The 15320-nt window shown below is 36.7% G+C and overlaps 3 protein-coding genes across 3 annotated transcripts; 2 read left to right on the forward strand and 1 right to left on the reverse strand.

Moving 5' to 3' along the window:
- Window positions 1–619: 619 nt before the first annotated feature.
- Window positions 620–3633, reverse strand: LOC139881582 (allantoinase-like). The gene is given in 18 exon segments (XM_071866028.1): window positions 620–790; window positions 792–848; window positions 939–1049; window positions 1164–1274; window positions 1352–1374; window positions 1377–1506; window positions 1626–1752; window positions 1876–1991; window positions 1993–2025; window positions 2134–2193; window position 2280; window positions 2446–2530; window positions 2618–2654; window positions 2815–2891; window positions 2987–3060; window positions 3155–3275; window positions 3358–3451; window positions 3541–3633. Coding segments are annotated over 18 exon segments (1521 nt in total).
- A 535-nt stretch (window positions 3634–4168) lies between these two features.
- On the forward strand, window positions 4169–7332 carry LOC139881581 (general transcription and DNA repair factor IIH subunit TFB2-like). The gene is given in 11 exon segments (XM_071866027.1): window positions 4169–4281; window positions 4370–4541; window positions 4727–4794; window positions 4978–5347; window positions 5570–5653; window positions 5727–5810; window positions 6281–6366; window positions 6616–6648; window positions 6650–6704; window positions 6962–7117; window positions 7195–7332. Coding segments are annotated over 11 exon segments (1359 nt in total).
- Window positions 7333–8163: 831 nt separating this feature from the next.
- Window positions 8164–9674, forward strand: LOC139881578 (probable zinc transporter 10). Its single transcript, XM_071866025.1, has 3 exons — window positions 8164–8434; window positions 8578–8876; window positions 9219–9674. The coding sequence occupies exons 1-3, from the start codon at window positions 8164–8166 to the stop codon at window positions 9672–9674; spliced, it is 1026 nt and encodes a 341-aa protein (XP_071722126.1).
- Window positions 9675–15320: the final 5646 nt, after the last annotated feature.

Below are 15320 nucleotides of genomic sequence, written 5' to 3' on the forward strand. Positions count from 1 at the left end.
GATCGGGGTCGGGCTGATTCATAAATCATAATTTTAATCGGTTCAACAAAATAAAAAATAAATAACTTTTTTTTATTAATTATCAATTATTTATTATTTATTACAAATAATTCCTTAAATTTTACTTTAAATACACTAGAAAAAGTTAAATAATAATCTAAAGCAACAAAAAAAATCTAAAAGAATTAAGTTTGAACTTGAACCCACATAAACTGAACATGAACCGTATGTCAACGGTTCATAAACGGTTTAAATTTTTTAGGAATCAAAACCAACCTTAAAACCCGATTTGTTAAACTGATATGATACCATCTAAGAACCGGTTCATGACGGGATCATAGAAAACATGACCTAAACTGCCAGTCGTTGAACCGGAACCGACCTGTGAGCAGACCTAATTTGGACTTGATTTATTTAGTTACTAAATTCTAGTTTGTTTGATTCAGAACTGCTTAAAATGAGAGATTCAACAATAAATAATCCTTGATATTACTTTCAACCATCTTCTTGTCCAATTTCTTGAAACCCAAGCTACCGTAAGGGAGCAAGTGATTATCTACATTGTTTAGTACATTTGCTATAACTAATTTACAAGGATTTGAACCTAAAAGTATTTATTTTATGTTGCTAAGATAATGGAGCCACATGCAGCAGGAGGGTGTTTTCCTTCCTCGAAGACGAGGTTTCCTCTCACAAAAGTCGCCAACACTTTCCCAGAGAGTCTCTTGCCCATATAGGCTGAATTATCAGGATGCTTGATGAATACAGGATGATCAGAATTAAGGTCAAATCTCAACTTCAGGTTGCCATATCACCAAATCGGCTAGGTTTCCGATTGCAATTGCTCCCTGTCAATATAAATTTACATATAGATTCAGCTCAAGTAAGCTTTTAAAGACTGAATCTGATGAAAAGTCGACATTTTATATCACGGTCACCTTTGACTTCAGTCCAGCTAGCTTAGCCGGCCTTTCGCTCCACCACATAGCTAATTGCTCCAAAGTCGCTCCATATTTCAATCCAAACGACCACGTCACAGGTAGAACAAACTGCCATTGCGCATAAATCAATCAAAATCAATGAAGTTCTTAATCCGGCACAATCATGCAATCAAAATATTGATTAGATTGATTAAAACTTCTCAGGAGTCAGCATATATATACCTGGAGAGAAGATATGCCACCCCAAGCCTTCAAAAAGTTCCCTTCATTAAGGAGTTTGAGTTCTGGTACAGTTGGTGAATGGTCAGAGCTGAGCATATCGATATGCCCTTCCTGACAAAAAAGCAGTGCAAATCATAAATGAGGAGAAAAAACTATGAAAATATAGCATCCAAGGGATTAGAAAATACCATTAGTGCTTTCCACAACTTTCTTGATTGTTTGCATCGCGAATGGGTGGAGCACACTTGAAACGAGTATCGCCATCCTGAATCTCCTCTGCTGAAAAAGCCAAGTAATGGGGGCATGTCTCAACGGTTATGCTATCACTGCTGCTTTTTGCTCTCTATATATGTGAGACACAAAGGAAGTCAAAGATGATGGAATTGACATACTCTCCAAATGAAGGAAATAGCACACTGATGTAAAGATTCACTTTCCTAAAAGACTACATGTAAGAGTTACCTTTATAAGATCTAAGGAAGAGCTAGCATCAGATAAATGTACAATATGAACATGAGCTCCTTCTGCAGGACCACCAGTCCTTGTGTCTTTTGCAACTGACAATAGTTCTCTAATAGCGGCCTCTTCCCTGTTAATCACATAAGTAACCGTGAATGAAAGTAATTGACTTTTGAAATTGTGACATCTTATAAAAATAAAACTGTAACAAGCAAAAAGCAGATGATATCATGGTAACTAAAACCAATCTTACCATGACGGTGGTCTAGACTTGAGATAAGTTAGATAAGATCGAGGATCATCTTCAGCATCCCCAAGCTGTAAGTTGCTTTTCTAAATTAATTCCATCTCAGCATGTACAAGTAAAGGGTCTTCTATATTTTGCCAATACAGAAAGCCCTTCCTACAAAAGAAAAAGTTTAAAATTTGATGAGAAACATATAATGTTAGAAATGTAAAAAGGATCACACCTACAAGCTTAAATGCTTCAGAAGAGAATCAGCATGCAAACCTTGATGTGACTGGCATTCGTCATAGGAAAGTCATCAATACCAGATGGACACATGAACGACTGCAAAAAAGACTCGTAAAATCACACTGTAGTGTAGCAAACAATCATTGACCATTGAGATTAATACAATACTTATATTTTTAGACCCTCCATGGAGCTTGAAATTCAATCAGCTGAATTAAATAGTTAAATTCGTAATCAACGATCAGGGCTTGAGCTATCTAACATTATTAAAAGTGATCAATAATTTACAGTGATTATTAATAAAAAGTGAATGGAAAGTGGCAGATCATATCAGCTTATAGATTATACTTCAAACCAAGAACACCAGCATTAAGGAGAGATTCCAGGGTGGTAGCATTGAAAGCATTTCCAGGAACCAGCCCTCCCCAGAAACCTGTAAACGATAGGGTCAAGATGAACATGATCGGATCCTTTAAACAATAGTTTACAAAAAGAATGGCTTAAACTTCAAAGAGCTTACCAACATCAACATATAACCTGTTTCTGGCTGCGTCAATCTATTACACAAGTGAAATCGGAAAAATGAGAACACAGATCATATCCATGAATTTGTTTTTAAAAATGTTCAACAAGCTCTTGATATATCAACTAACTAGAAAATAAAAATATATACAATAATGAAACCAGAATTGAGATTTCCAACAAAAGCATCGTAACCTTGAGTTGCAGAGTTTCTGCAGAAACAGTTGATGGGTCACTGTTCAGTGGCATGTCAATCAATGTTGTTATACCACCTGAGAAAACAAGTCAGTGCCAAATGCTTAGGCATGAATACGCAACAGATTCGTATAAGGATAATGATACATGAACTAGGGGAAAAGTAGAATACCAGCAGCAGCTGCTTTAGTCCCTGACAGAAATCCTTCCCATTCAGCTCTCCCAGGATCATCAAGATGTGCATGTCTACGAGTCACATGGTCAAAATGTTGTTTCAATAGAAGAAAGATATAAGATTAAAACTCGTGCTCATAAAATCAGATTCGATTCGAGAGCTTACATGTCAATCAGTCCAGGCATTAAAACAGCATCTCCATAATCCATTACATAACCCGTTTTGGAAGTACCGTGCCATTCCTCTTCCTTAAGGATAGATACAATGCTCTCTCCTTTCACCTCAACTGCTCAAATAACACAAAAATTGAAACATAAAGTCCATCCATAATCATAATTAGCTCTCGATTGCAAGAATAGAAAACATACCTGCACCAGATATGAGACCTTGTGGTGTGACTATACGCTTACTCGTTATCCAATAATGCTTGTAAGGAAGTAGACTGCAATCACTATGAGATAACTGCAACATAAATAGATAATTATAAGCTAAAATTCTAATCTTCTTCAGGAGATTCTAAGTAAAAAAAATGATACTTTTTGAAAGCAAACCTTTGACTTTGAGGAGTCTTGAACATAGAAGAATACAATTAACGAAATGAGCAACACAAGTAGAGGTAACAATCTCCATTGGAAGACGTCCATCTATCTCTCTGGTATGTCAATTGTTCACTGTTCATTACATTTGATTTGGAGTTGGGAAGAGAAGTAGAAGTGACGAATACGGGTTGAATGCCACGCGCATTTGCGCGCGAGTGGCATGTTAATTGCACGGAATTTTCTACTAGTGACACGGAGTTAAAAGGTTTTGTCCATTTTACCCTTCAATATCCATCACAATTTCGTTTAGCATCATTTAAGACAAAAGTGACTTTTATCTTTATAATATTTTACATTCCGGTCCTTAAACTCGTTACTTCTATTAATATGGTCTTAAGCCCGTTATCGTAATGGGCCTAGCCCAATGATCTATTATATATACTTGTATCTGGTACTGAATTAGTAATTGAGAAAGAATCTATCATCAATCAAATACAATTTCCTTCTTCCCAAAACTCTCTTCGCAACCCAGACTTCGACTTCTCTTGCCGATCAAGCTCCGATCGTGACAAAAAGCATCCTCCCAGCCAAACTGAATCCAGTATTAACGATTACTTCCAGTATATAAATATAGTGAGCAATGCCTCAAGTAAAAATCATAGCGAAGAATTTCATGGACATGGTGGCTTCTTTACCCGCCATGAAGCTCGACAAACTCTATGAAAACCCTTTCATCTGTGAAGCTATCCTCAGGTAAATTCTCTCTTCTGGTGGATTTATTGGGTTATTGTATCTTTCGTTTTAGTGGAATTGTAAATTGGGTTTTTTCTCTGTCTGTCAGGTCACTTCCACCATTAGCGAAGAAGTATGTGTTGCAAATGTTGTACATTAATGTTCCTGTAACAGCAGAGCGATTGGAAGTGTGGGTGCTTACAGATGGGAAGACTAAGCATAAAGTTGCACTTGATAGATTGATTCAGTTGCGGGTCTTTACAGAAACTGTTGAAAGGTTTGCACTTTGTCTACTTTCTCGTCCGATCCTTTCGGTTCTTATATTCAATTTCCATATTGTGGGGAAATTTTAAGCTATTTGGACCCAGTATTTCTCATTCACGATTGCAGATGTGTGTATTGATTGTTAACCAGATTGCTTGATTTATCTGCTTCTTGCTGAAAGTTTTTAAAATCCTTATGGCAGGAAAAGGAAACTAGTTACAGACTAAATCCAACATTCCAAACCAATCTCCAACAGCATTTAATACATGGGTAAGTTTCTAATTCATATGTGTATATTCCTGATTCATTTATCTGCTGATTATAGATCAAACATCAACTATCGCTTTGATGGCCTTTTTTTCTTTGTTTCTACCTATCCCTGGCTCTATTATGCATGCATAATTTTATTCTTGGACCGCTGATGTTATCATTTTAATTTGCATTTGACTGCAGTGGGATATTGCCAAGGGAACCGATGCCTTTGAATGTTATTGGAAAACCACCAAGCCTGGATGAGCTTGAGGCCTATGCCCTTGGACAATGGGAGTGCTTCTTGTTGAACCTTATAAGCTCAGGGCAGTCAGATCGGCCTACAAACATCAGCTCTTCTATGATGAGAGTTTTCCAGCGAGGTCTCGTGTCTCAGAGAGGAAAGGAGGCCCCTAGATTAACTGAAAGTGGTTTCCAGTTTTTGTTGATGGATACTAATGCTCAGCTATGGTACATCATGAGAGAATACATATCTAATTCTGAGGAAGAACATGAAGATACAGCAGATTTGATTGCTTTTCTGTTGGAGCTTAGTTTTCATATCACCGGCGAGGTAACTATCATTTTCTTAGTATCTGTACTCTCAATTATTCTTTGATACTTTGTTTTATGTTGAATCCCTTTGAAGTCTCTTTTTTCAGATCTGTTACTAACTTGAATGTCACATGTCCCCTTGTCAATTTTCAGTCAAATGTTCTTTCACATAATCTCTTCTGGCTGTTGGAAGCATCCCTGAGAATTTCCTAGCTGTTTAACATGGTCTTCATTTTTTCAGGCATATAATATGAATACACTCTCTGATGACCAGAGAAGCACAATCAAAGATCTTGCGGACCTGGGACTGGTTAAACTTCAGCAGGTAATACCAGATTTGTGCTCTTGCTGCAAAAAGGCATTTATTCTCTAAACTCAGTCTTTCCATATATTTGCAGGGCATGAAAGATAGTTGGTTTATACCTACTAAATTAGTTACTAATCTTTCAATGAGCTTGTCTGACTCATCGACAAGAAAAGAGGTAACACATGTACATTTATCTTTAATGACCTCAAACACATGGTTTATCTGCAGTTAGAAATGGTTATCTTGCAATGCGTATCTGATCATTTTATCATGGTTTACTCTATACCATATCAATAACTACCATATCATTAAATACTGAAGCGAAAGGGAATATGATAGATGCATATAAAATCCAAAATTCTTTCGTAACATTAAAATGCATGTAGGCTAAACTACTTTCATCCCAAAGTTGGTGGGTGTGAGATTAAGTGTGACTTTTTTCTGGTCTCTCAAGTGTGCTTATGTTGGTTTATCGATATCTTGAGTCTTAAATTTAATTTACTTCATTCAAACATGATCAATGTGCTAGCAATCTTTGCCTGCATTATTTCCTTCATGAACAGTTACTATTCTTCTTCTGCATTTTCTATAATCCTACTTTTTTCTGCAAGTGCTTGAAAATCTTTCCTCCATTTAATTTTTCAGGGATTTGTCGTTGTTGAAACAAACTTTAGGATGTATGCTTACTCAACATCCAAGTTGCATGTTGAAATTTTACGTCTTTTCGCAAGGTAAAGTTGCTGTATTTTTCTTATAGGAGGGAGTAATCAGTGGAGATGTACATTATCGCTGTTAGCTATTCTGAATGAGGGAAGCTGTGATTTACTATATTAATGGAAACCTAAGTTGCACAAGGAGATTATCGATCGTTATTCTTACTATTATTTATATTTTCTTCTATCTTTTTCATTTATCGTAATTGTTATATGAATTTGCATATTTAAATTAGCTGACAATAATGAAAACTTTGATGTATGCAGGATTGAATACCAACTTCCAAACCTTAGTTTCTGCTCTAACAAAAGAAAGCTTGTATGCTGCTTTTGAATCTGGCATTTCTGCAGAGCAAGTGAGTGGATATATAGTTTCTTCAAATGTTCCTTTTCCTTCTGACTTCTAAGTAATTCTGGATAATCTCCCTTCTTTCCCCTTACATCTATATAATCACTCAAAATCTATGAAAGGTTATATCATGAAACCTGTAAATTGCAGATTCATAATTCCCTTTCCATAATTAAATACGTCCTAGGTTTAAATTTTTTGAATTGACTTTTGATTTTATTGCTAGCTATATGAAATTTAACTCATTGCTGCTTTTGGTTTCAGATAATTTCTTTTCTGCAGCAGAATGCACATCCCCGCGTTGCCGAGAAAATACCATCCGTACCTGAAAATGTCACTGATCAGATAAGGTTATGGGAAACGGATCTAAACAGAGTTGAAATGACACCATCACATTTCTATGATGACTTTCCTTCAAGGGTAATTCTCAGGCTGACCAATTTGCTCATTGTTAGTTATTGTGATCGCATTCACACTCTGTAATTTATCTGTTTTAGGATGTGTTTGAAGCCGCTAGTGACTTTGCGAGAGAATGGCATGGGTTGCTATGGGAGGACTCGAAGAAAATGAAACTTGTAGTCAAGGCAGAAGTTCACATGCGCATGCGCGAGTTCCTTCAACGCCAAACCAAGTAGACGGACGACCTACATTATTTAGCAAACCTGTGAAGATTTTCGTTTGGGGAAAGAAGTGCCAACCAAGTAGACCTACAGTATTATAGAATGTAGTTGATTCCCAGAGAAGAAAAGAGAAGATTATCGCTACATTTGAAGGGTTAATCAATTGTATGCCAGTTTTTATCGTGCAAGGCCATGGACCAATACAGAATCCAAACTCTAATGTTCATTTTCAATGTCTGATTCAGACATTAATGATATTTTTGTAATGTGCTGTAATCTCTTTCTTGGGAAAGAAGAAATGTATGATTCCGATGGAAAATTATTGCCCTGTATAAAGATTTTTTATTCTTTTTTAACTCAAATTGGCCTTGCCAATTACTTACCACAGTAAAATTTCGTGGGAAAATGAATTTCGGAAAAAATGACTGTTGCTTCCCAGGATCGAACTGATGACCTTTAGTGTGTAAGACTAACGTTATAAACACTACACCACAGCAGCAGGATGACGATGACTTTGTACTGTACAATCAAAACTAAAACCCAACTGATAAAATTTTCAGTCAAAATTGTTTTTTCTTTTTCTTTTTTTCGATTTGGTTGACTGAGTATGCAAGTTCATTTTCCTATAGTTAAGCTAGACCAAAATAATTTTTTACTTAATCTTGACTAAAACATGATGAACTGAGAACTTTTCAAAACTTCACCTTTAACCAACATCTGTAATAAAAATTGGGGCTACAATTCTCTATAATAAGCAAGCAATTAACTACATTAAACTTAAATCAAGCAATAGTGCCTTAATCTTTCCATTAACCAAAACAAGAAAAGAATCATCAATTCTTGAATATGGCAACTTCACTAGTGAAGTTATACTCTATAGTGTTTATCATCCTCTCCATGTTGACAACACAATCTGTTTCATCAGAATGTGAGCTTGAAGAAACATCTAACAGTTGTAACATTAACAAAGAGGAATCATTGAAGCTCAAACTCATAGCCATTGCCATTATCCTAGCTTCTAGCGTAATCGGAGTCTGTATTCCTCTCTTCACTCGTTCCATCCCTGCTCTTAATCCTGACAAACAGCTTTTCATTGTCATCAAGACTTTTGCGTCCGGTAATAACTACCTCTTATCAAATTAGACTATGCATCAAAATAGTTGATGTTCATTCATATGGATATGTAATGCGAAATATCATCTATTTTGATATGGATCGCAAATCAATTAGTTTAATATTTATGAAATTTTTCATGTACAGGAATTATATTGGCGACTGGATTCACGCACGTATTACCGGATTCTTTTGACATGTTATGGTCGGATTGTTTGAAAGAGAATCCATGGCACAAGTTTCCTTTTACAGGTTTTGTGGCCATGTTGTCGGCTATAGTGACTTTGATGGTGGATTCAATGGCGACTAGTATTTATAGCAAAAAGTTAATTAAGGTAACAGCTGGTGCACAGGAGAGAGATCAAGAGATGGCCAGGGAGACTAATTCCGGACACAATCATGGAATTATGTCCTTATCATTGATGCGCAACCGTGTTATTGCCTTGGTCAGTCAATCCTAGACGACTTAGTTCCATTTTTTAATTAATTGATATGAATAGGTAGTTAAAATCCCATTCAGAAACTTAGAATTGGGCATTCCTACGTTCCGAGATGGACGAGCGCACGAGCGCTTCGGTTCCTATTTCCTAAGGATTTGCAGGAACTTCGCTCCTACCATTCTCACTTTTTGGTCCTGATAAAATTAGATTTAGAACTTTGTCGTGCTTAGAATATGTTGGGTGAGCTATAAAGTTTCTATATGTTTGTTTCTTAACGTTCCTATCGTTCTATGTTTCACATCCCCTCGTCCATTTCTAGTTTAATTAATAATCTTGTTAATGGTGTAGGTATTGGAGCTAGGAATCGTAGTTCATTCAGTGGTGATTGGATTATCAGTAGGAGCATCAAGCAACACGTGCACAATAAAAGGTCTAGTGGCAGCTCTTTGCTTCCATCAAATGTTTGAAGGAATGGGACTAGGAGGTTGTATTCTCCAGGCGGAGTACAAATGGGTGAAGAAGACGATAATGGTCTTCTTCTTCTCAGTAACCACTCCGCTTGGAATTGCCATTGGGATTGGGCTATCAAACATCTACAAAGAGAATAGTCCAACTGCCCTCATCACCGTCGGATTGCTGAATGCCTCGTCGGCCGGACTCTTGATCTATATGGCTTTGGTTGATCTCCTAGCCGTTGATTTCATGGGTGCTAAATTACAAGCTAGTATTAAACTCCAGTTTAAATCATTTGTTGCTGTTCTCTTGGGTGCTGGTCTCATGTCCCTCATGGCCAAATGGGCTTAATTAATTCATGGATGGATTGAAAATAGATGTGAATAATGTAATCCCTGAAATGGTATGTTTCAATCCTTCGAAACATCAACAGTTCTGATTCAATTCTAGGATAACATTAAAAACTTGGATATGTTTATTCGAGAATGTCTGATATGATGGATGGATCTCCAGGCTTTGTCAGAGTGCAATGAAATACAACCCCCGTTATGTATATTTGTATAAAAATATTGACAAGTATTTTGGGACGGGGGTAATATATGTTATAAAAATCGGTTCTAAAGGATCATCAATGGAGGGCTTATATTGACCCTTCTCCAGGATAACTCAGAGGTATTTAAATTTTTAGTCTTTTCCATGTTTTGTTTGGTAAGAAATTTTCAGTATAAAAGGAGTTTAGTTTGTTTATCATTTCATTAATGCAGTTCAATTAAATTTTTTTTTCTCCCCCTTTTTTGCACAATGCAGGTTGAAATGTACCCAGAAAAAGTTATAAAAGTTCGTCCTAACCGGCCACCTCGTGCTGAGAAGCGTCGTCGATCACCACCACCGACACAATGAACCCTGCAATGAATTACCTCTGCATAGAGAATCGTACAATGTTATCTAATTGATCTTAATTATACTACTAAATTTATATCCCTAAAGATTACATGGAAGTTAGGCAACTTATTACCGAGCTGTAGTGTTATTCAAATTACACTGGTAGTAATTTGAGCACCTTCGTCCCAACTTACATAGCGTTTGGCACTCATACGACAACGGAGGGAAGCTGCTAAAAAGAGAAGAAGAAGAAAAGGTTGGTATTGTTTGAAAGTCAACTTTTTTTATTCATGTTATGTAGCTTTTTTCTAAACTAGTATCACTTTCAGTTAAATAAATACAATATACTAGTAGTAATAGTACCAAGTAGACTTGTTTGAAAACGACAAAAGTCAGAGTTGTCGGCTTGTCATTAAGTCTTGCCAATTTGTCATTCCATTAGAAATTTGCTCCCTGTTAACATGCATGTGGCTGGGAAATACAAGCCACATAATTATTTATCCCTACTTGACTACTATCTTAGTCAAACAGTTTATTGGAGACACCAGCTAACTAGGGAGAGTGAGTTCGTAATTGTGTGTATCAGTGAGTTGAGGTGGCGAGTGTTGAGTCAAGAACGAACCGCGGCTGTCGGAGTACTCCTTGCACGACACTGCAAGGGTGGTGGTTCGGGTATTGACTCAGGCAACAAATCCAAAACATGATATGTATCTTTTCTAATTTAAACATTTTCTGCTAAATAGAGTGTTGAGTTTTGGAATTTGGATATTATAACTCTTAAATGTAATTTCTATTACTTTTTAATTTGTTTTTATTTGGTATTGATCTTTTTGTTTTAAAAACGTATTGGATATTGGTTAATAATTTATCGAGATGTAGTACATAGGACTATTACTATTGATGATCGTGGAAGAGCGATTGGAAGTAACGCGCCACCTGGAGGAAGTGGTGGAAGGTGATATAGGGTTGAAGGGATCTGACCTGTAAGCATTAAATGAGGGAGCAGAAGCTGTTGGGAGAAAGGCGTTGCTATCATTTAAGCTGTGTGTATATTACGGTAACGTGTGCTGACCAATCGTTATCTGACACGTATGTTAGGACAAATGTGGCCAAGTAACTTTCAACTTCCTGACAGAAACGGCGTTGTTTTGGTAATAAGGATGATGAATGCTCTTCTCAGAAATTTATTTATTTATTTTTCAACTTCCAAATGCAATATGCATATAAAAAAAAAAAGCAAATGCAATATATACCTAATACTATAGTAGTATGGTATTCTTGTGTTGCACCTGTATCGATTAAATTAGATTGATATTTTAGAAAATAATCGTCGGATGTTAGTGTGATTCAAGCTCAAATAAATTTTAGAAAATGATAGTTGGATATCTGAGAATCGGAAAAAAAAATGCACGATTCTTTGCCATCGAAATCGAATTAAAAATTATAGTTGGATATTACTGTGACTCGAGCTCAAGTAAATTGTTTTAAAATTCTGATTTCATTATAAAATATGACAAATATGATTTTGGGAGAAATTCCTTGGGCACTTGGCAACCACTTGCCAAACCTAAAAAAACTATACCTTTTCGATAACAAGCTGACTGGAATGATTCCTCCTTCTTTGGGAAATCTCTCTTCTCTTTCTGAAATTTCTATTGGATACAATAATCTATTCGGAGCCATCCCTAGTAGTATTGGCCATCTTAAAAATCTAATCTGGTTTACTTCTGGAGTTTGTAGGTTGACAGGTACCATTCATCCATCAATCTTCAATCTCACTCTTATGCAAATTTTTGATGTGGGATTAAATCGAATACAAGGAAATCTTCCCTCAAATATAGGCATAACACTCCCAAATCTCCGAAGGTTTTCTGTTGCAGAAAACAACTTTACAGGAAACATTCCCATCTCATTATCCAATGCCTCAAACCTCGTAATATTTCAAGTTGCTGCAAACAAATTTAGTGGAGGAGTTCCATCTTTGGATAAGTTGCTCAATCTAAAGAAACTTCGGATATATAAAAATCTTCTTGGAAGTGGCGGGGTAGAGGATGACCTGAATTTCCTGTGTTCTTTGCCCAATGCCACCAACTTAGAGCTGTTGGATATTGGTATAAACAACTTTGGTGGCCCATTGCCCCAATGCATGAGCAAAGCGTCAAGTCTGAAATCATGGTTACTTGATGAGAATAGAATATCAGGAAACATACCAACATGGATCGGAAACTTAACTCAATTAGAAATACTTGAATTGTCAAAAAATCCTTTCTCTGGTCAAATTCCTTCTACTATTGGAAGGCTTAATAGGCTGTACAAGTTTAGCTTGACAGATACCAATGTCCAGGGGAACATTCCGCCTTCATTTGGAAATTTAAGTCGATTAAACGAACTTTACCTTTCCAGAAACAATCTTCATGGAAGCATCCCTCCAAGCATGAGTAATTCCACCAAGCTGTTTGAATTCGATGTATCGGACAACAATCTCAGTGGCATAATACCGTCCGGTCTCATTGACAGCCCTTCAGCAGTTTATGTCGACGTCTCCGACAACGGATTAATCGGGCCCATTCCAAGTTTAGTTGGAAATCTACACCTACAGCAACTTGATGTCTCAAGAAATATGCTATCAGGTGAGATACCAAGCACACTAGGAAGCTTCATGAGCCTAGAACAATTATTCATCCAACAAAACTCGTTTGACGGTAAAATCCCATCATCTTTAAGTTCATTGAGAGGCCTTCAGTTTGTAGATTTTTCGAGTAACAACCTGTCAGGTGAGATCCCTGACTTCCTTTCGAGATTTGACTTGCAGTATTTGAATTTATCGAATAATAATTTTGAGGGCCAAGTGCCGATCAAAGGCGTCTTTACAAATGCAAGCTCGACTTCAATCCAGGGAAATAGTAAGCTTTGTGGAGGAATACTTGAGTTCCGGCTGCCAAAATGCAAATCTAATACAATGAAGAAAAGTGGATTAACTCATAGAAAGAAGATGATAATCTACACAACTGCAGGGATTTTTGGATTGCTATTGCTTAGCTTTTTTCCGTTTCTTTTTCTACTGAGAAAGAAGAGAAAACAATATGCTTCGAAGAATTTGGAGAATTCTCTTTTGAAGGTGTCATACAAAAACCTCATGGATGCAACAGAAGGGTTCTCCTCTACAAATTTAGTCGGTGTCGGAAGCTTTGGATCAGTGTATAAGGGAATTATAAATCAAGAAACGACGGTCGCTGTGAAGGTTTTTAATCTTTTACAAAAAGGAGCATCCAAAAGTTTCCTCGTGGAATGTGAGGCTCTGAGAAACATCCGACATCGAAATCTTGTGAAGGTAATAACGGCATGCTCAGGTGTGGATTATCGTGGCAATGATTTCAAGGCCCTTGTTTATGATTTTATGGTCAATGGGAGCTTAGAAGAGTGGTTGCACCCACCAAATGTCCACACAAACGAGGAAAGCTCAGTACCAAGGAGTCTGAATCTTCTTCAAAGGCTAAGCATTGCCATTGATGTTGCTTGTGCTATTGAATATCTTCATCATAATTGTGAAACAGCTATTGTTCATTGTGATTTGAAGCCAAGCAATGTCCTTCTTGATGAAGACATGACCGGGCACGTAGGCGATTTTGGGCTGGCAAAACTTTTAATAGATGACATCCAAAATTCTTTTGCAAAATCATCAAACTCTTTTGGATTCAGAGGAACAGTTGGTTATGCTCCACCAGGTATATATTACTTTCTTTTCCTTTTGTCCTTCCATTGTAATTAATCGTCATTAGCTTTACTTTAATGATTTTTTTTGTAGAGTATGGTATGGGGAATGAAGTGTCAATATACGGTGATGTGTATAGCTATGGCATCCTATTGCTGGAAATGTTTACCGGAAAGAGACCCACGAGTGAGATGTTCAAAGAAGGTCTAAACCTTCGTGCACTTGTTGAGGCTGCTTTGCCGGAGAATGTGGCCAAGATTGCAGATCCTGTTATTGTTCAAGAGATAAGCATCTTCTCAAGAAAGACTGAAGCTTTTGAGTCTTTGATTTCACTTTTGAAAATAGGAATCGTTTGTTCTGCTGAATCAACAAGTGCTCGGATGAACATGATTGATGTCGTAGCAGAGCTTTGTTCCATTAGAAACAAACTTGTTTCGAGACTGCCATCTCATCAGAGACAAACTCACGTTGCCTGAAAGTTCAAATGAGTTTAGAAAAATAAAATAGTAATTATATTTCATCTATAAGATTGCATCGTCAAGAAATGAAGTGAAAATAAAACAAGCCTTGTATTGTGTGAAAGAAAGACATAAAGTACAATTGGTTTCCAATTCAGTCAATAGTATAATAAGCCTTGTATTGCGACTCGATAGATTTGTGTTAGCACTTTCGTGAAAGCATTCTACACGTTCATCGACTCCAAGGCCGATGTTTCCATGAAAAGCTCATTCTCTGCTCGGCAAAGGATTTAGAATCTGCTTTAGAAACTGCTTGAAGATGTCGAAGATCTCCCTTGTTTCCAACGACAATGATGACAATATTGGCATCCGTGTGGTCACGGATCTGCTTTAACCATCTCTCAACGTTTGCAAATGTGACGTGACGGATGACTTCATACACAAGTAAAGCACCAAGAGCGCCTCGACAGTATGCACTTGTGATTGCACATTTCTTTTTTTTTTAAAAAGATCACGATCATGCTTAAATAGTCAGTCAGGAAGTGCCTGGCATTATTTTCCAAATATCCTGGGACTGGCTTCAAATTTGATAACAGAGATCGAATTTTTTTAGAATAAGTTAGCAATAACAGACAATCAATCTCAGGTGGAAATTAAAACAAAATCTGCCTAAAAAGCTTCAGAACAACAAGAATTGTATCTCAATGAACTGAGTCTGGTAAAAATTATCAGCAAGCAACATTGCAACAAAATTTTCCAAATGCTAGAAAACGAATGAGATACATGAGGATGCAAGAGCGAGGGAAAACAGATCAAGCTAAGAAAGACTTAGGTAAGCAATCGTCCACTGCGATTCTACTGTTAATTTTCGCGGTTGTGATTTTACAGAAACATAAAAATGAGTCTGTAAGAAATCAATAGCCAGCATTTCTATACTGTTTTGTT

Source organism: Rutidosis leptorrhynchoides, unplaced genomic scaffold (assembly GCF_046630445.1).
Source record: "Rutidosis leptorrhynchoides isolate AG116_Rl617_1_P2 unplaced genomic scaffold, CSIRO_AGI_Rlap_v1 contig173, whole genome shotgun sequence".
In the NCBI taxonomy this organism is placed as follows: Eukaryota; Viridiplantae; Streptophyta; class Magnoliopsida; order Asterales; family Asteraceae; genus Rutidosis; species Rutidosis leptorrhynchoides.

Coding starts and splice junctions, on each gene's coding strand:
- LOC139881578 (XM_071866025.1), top strand. CDS start 8,164: ATGGCAACTTCACTAGTGAAGTTATACTCTATAGTGTTTATCATCCTC. Junction 8,435..8,577: donor CATCAAGACTTTTGCGTCCG/GTAATAACTACC, acceptor TTTCATGTACAG/GAATTATATTGGCGACTGGA. Junction 8,877..9,218: donor GCAACCGTGTTATTGCCTTG/GTCAGTCAATCC, acceptor TTAATGGTGTAG/GTATTGGAGCTAGGAATCGT.